This window comes from Haplochromis burtoni, unplaced genomic scaffold (assembly GCF_018398535.1).
Source record: "Haplochromis burtoni strain Fernald_Lab_line unplaced genomic scaffold, NCSU_Asbu1 Contig_633, whole genome shotgun sequence".
In the NCBI taxonomy this organism is placed as follows: Eukaryota; Metazoa; Chordata; class Actinopteri; order Cichliformes; family Cichlidae; genus Haplochromis; species Haplochromis burtoni.
In genome coordinates this window covers 262,372-266,550 of record NW_024582994.1, presented here as the reverse complement: position 1 = coordinate 266,550, position 4,179 = coordinate 262,372, and the positions used below count along the sequence as shown (strand labels likewise).

Genomic DNA, 4,179 nt, shown 5'->3' with positions numbered 1-4,179 from the left:
TTAAGTTATGATTTTAAGTCATGCTTACTTAATATAGAAATAGTTCAATTCAATCAAATATTATTAGTTTCATTTACTCAAAAAGAAGAACATGTTACACGAACTTGACATATTTAAGTTAACAGAACTTTTTAAAGACTTTGAGTATACACTATTTAATCTATTTAATTACTTTGAACATTCGGGTTTACAGTGTACATAAGTGTGACAAGTGCGACAACGGAAACAGCAAAGCTTAAACCACAACACACAGTGAGTCATACTGCTTATTTATGGCTTTTAAGGAGAGGTATTTTAAGTATAAAAAAGGTGGGAGGTTTACAACCTCATTCCATGTACATGTCTAAATGAGTACTGATAAAGCTTAAGGTTTATAGGACATGAAAATTTGCCACTTAATAATTAAGTAAGAGCATGGAACATGTTCTACATGTCACAACACAAGCAGTGGCGTGTTTGAGCCAGTTTGTAGAAGTGAATGTTTGTAAGAGGTAGGCGTGGTTAACAGAACAGGAACTCCTAGTTTATAAATTGTCATTACAATGCTGGTCTGCTCTGTCACACTCAGTTTGCACTTGGACAATGACACGAAACCTCCTATTGTGGGTCCTCATTCTATATGCCTCTCTCGAGCTCTCCGGTAAGTCACTGGATACTTTTACATCCACCAGCCCACTGGCTACTTAATAACTAAAACCTAGTTTTGTCCTACCTTCTGTTTATTCAAACCTCTACCGGTGGCAGGTTTCTTTTCCTCAAGTAGTCCTCTAAATCTCCTAGCCAAGGACGATGTATTTTGTCCGGAATTAAAGACACTATGCTTTAACTCTGGTCTGTTTCATGTTTCGTGCTCAGATGAATTTGCCTCTCAGCCCTTTGCATTTGTTTACTAGACATGTGATTATAAAGGGAACATTAAAACACAGTGGCTGTGTCTCACGCCTGTTGAAAACACTTTCTGTGCACACTCATTACAGTCAAATAACAGAAAGAGAAAGAATTACTGTAAACACACTGCTAGTGTTGTGACGCTCCCTCAGAGTTAAGTTATGGAAAACAACAAAGCCAACACCCTCTCAGGTGCTACTATGTACCAGGTTATCAGGTAACCGTGACTCAGAGTCACTTAATCATTTATTCCAGGCAGGTTTTGCAGACTGGGAAATACAATCTTGAGTCACAAATGTTCTTGGTGAAGCAAAGGACTTTAATTTTGTAAATGTTTCTCCACAAAGTGAGAAGAGAATTAAGCAAAAGAAAAAAAGATGAAAATAATGATTAATTATTTAATTAAATATACTGCATCTGGTTCCTGGAGCAAGTTATGGTACAGAATGGTCAGAAATTTACAGAACTGGCTACTGGGTGGGAGTCTTAGTCAAGAAAAATGCTACACTGAGAATGATGATTTTATGAGAAAATCTGGAATGCAGAAATAATTCCCATAAAAAGGAACTAATAATATTTTCTAGCTTAAGTTGAAATCAACTTAATAACTAAAACCTAGTTTTGTCCTACCTTCTGTTTATTCAAACCTCTACCGGTGGCAGGTAGAGGTTTTTTTTACAAATGTGATTATAATTTGAGAAGTTGCCCTTTTATTTAATCACGCTACTTCTGCAGGCTCTGTAAATCACACCTGATTTTCACTTTGTTTTACGTCAATACCAGTAATAATTGAGTAAAAATCCCCGCCTTGTGAATGTGATGTGGAACATTCTAAATACTGCATGGATTTGTGAGTTAGGGCAAAAAAAAAAATCAGCTGATGTCAATTCTTTTTTGTGTCAGGATAACGCAAAGATGGTAGTAAAACCCTAAAACGGCCTCTTGGTAGCCTGGGGGGGGGGGGGGGGGGGGGGGGGGGATTCATAAAGCAACCTCTGCACCACCCATTAATGCAGGTTAGGTAGTAATGTCAATATTTCTATGTGGACAATAAGCAAACTGATAGGCTCGTGATTGCTTCAGAGAAAAAAAAAAAATATGCAATTCTGGCCACACATTAGTCTCCTCGTTAAAAACCGAGCGCACATAGACCACTCTCAATATTTCCCGCGTCAAAAGCTATCGTCCAATATCCCTTAAATGAGGAATAACAAGTAGGACACCCTTCAAAAAAATAATTGCAAAAGCCTCTCAAAAAAAGATTAGAGAAATAACCTCCCTCTTAATTCATCCTGATCAAACTGGTTTCATAAAAGGTAGGCACTCATCAACAAACGCACGTAGATTACTTAATTTAATAGACTACTCATACGATAAAAACATCGAAACCATAATATTATCTCTAGATGCAGAAAAAGCATTTGACAGAGTTAACTGGAAATTTTTATTCGCAACTTTACACAAATTTGGTTTTGGAAACTCTTTCATAAACTGGATAAGAATATTATACAATTCCCCAACAGCTCGTATCAGAACAAATGACCAGACATCCTCCAGCTTCTGTCTCCTGAGGGGCACCAGACAGGGATGCCCACTCTCCCCTTCACTGTTTGCTCTTTTTATCTAACCATTAGCAGCAGCAATTAGGCTACAACAATTAAGGGCATAAAATGTAAGAAAGTAGAACATAAAATCAGTCTCTATGCGGATAATGTGTTACTTTTTCTCCAAAACTCACAAACCAACCTTTCTGAGGTAATTACTCTAATAAACTGGTTTTCAAGAGTTTCAGATTATTCAATTAACTGGTCAAAATCTACAGTTCTTCCCATTAACTGCTCCTTCCATAATTCTTCTCCTGCCCCACTACAATCTGGAAATATTAAATATTTAGTTATTAAATTCAGAAATTTCAGACCTACCATTTATCAGCTCAAACATCAAAAGACATGAATGCTTTAAAAGTATTAACATCAGCTCTTCTCTGACAGCATGGTGGGAGTTTCTAAAAGTAACAGTCTTCATTAATCCCATGCAGACGTACACCTATCTGGAACAACCCTGACATATTACAAAACAATAATATGATTAATCTTACAACACAAAATACTACATAGAGTGCACTATACAGGTCATCGGATGTTCTAGATGGGGTTTACATCTTCCAACAACTGCTCACACTGTCAAGGCAATGCACCAGACAATTACATCCACGCTCTTTGGTTCTGTCCACCAGTGCAGAAGTTTTGGCGCAGGATATGTGAAGACTTATCAAAGTGTCTGAAATTCCAACCTCCCCTTTAGTGTGCTTGTTGGGCAAATTGGATGATGTCACTACAGAAACTAATACAGTCCACATGGTTTTTACTGCCCTATGCATCGCCAAGAAAACGGTCCTCATGAACTGGAAAAATAAAAATAATCTTAATTCAAGCCAATATAGAAACTATCTAATAGATCACATTAGTCTCGAGACAGCCTCTGCCACCACATTAGATCAATCCCTCTGGGCTACTTTGATCGGCTTCATCACCTAGCGGGGGTGGGGGGTCGTGGTTTGGTCCCGCCTTCGCCATTGTGGTTGATGTGGAGGTGGGACGGGCTTAGGGTGTCTGGAGAATCCCTAGGGATGTTATCCCTGGAGGGCTTAAGCCAGGGGTTGTGGTCATAACCTGGTTAGTGGCTCTGGTCGCTCTTAGAGGTTGTTCTCCTTGTGGCTGCGTACAGTAGGGCTGGAGGAGGGTCTGTGCTGGCGGACGTAGGTTACTGGCCTGATAGCCTGGCTGCCCCTAAGTGGATCCGGGGCAGGCGTGGGGGCTTGGGGTTCTGGGGTGCTTCGCCTCTGTGCTAGGGCTCTGGCTGGGCCTTGGGGGCTTCGGTCCTCCTTGGTGTGTTGCCGAGGTTGTGGGCGGGTGGGTGCACGGGGGCTCAGCCCTGGCGCAGGGGGCCTCTGGTGCATCGGCCTAACTAGGGGGCTCTTCAACTGACAGGAAGTTTGTTCCATCCTTGTAGGAGTCCACTCTGCAGGTGGGGGAGAGTCACAGGAGAGGTGGAGAATAAACTTAACCTGGGTGTCTACTGTCTTGTACAGTCTGGGAGATGATTGAATGTTAGGGTGGGTACAGTTTCCTCTGCGGTGGGGTCGGGTGGGCTGCCCCGGGTCCTGTGGGGCTGGGTGGTCCTGCTACCGTAGGCCCCGGTCTGGATGGGCCTGGAATCCCAGGCCCTCCAAAGGCCTATCTCCCCTCACCACACTCCCTGCCGGTAACTGATGCCCTCAGGGGTCGGTGC

At 41.8% G+C, this 4,179-nt stretch overlaps 1 protein-coding gene across 1 annotated transcript in view; it reads left to right on the top strand.

Annotated features, from left to right (window-relative positions):
- The first annotated feature begins 514 nt into the window (after nt 1-514).
- The window catches only part of adam28 (ADAM metallopeptidase domain 28), a 17,485-nt gene continuing 13,820 nt past the window's right edge, over nt 515-4,179 (top strand). The window contains exon 1 of the mRNA XM_042214962.1: nt 515-640. Within this exon, the coding sequence (XP_042070896.1) occupies nt 583-640 (58 nt within the window). The 5' untranslated portion in view covers nt 515-582. The remainder of the gene's footprint in view (nt 641-4,179) is intronic.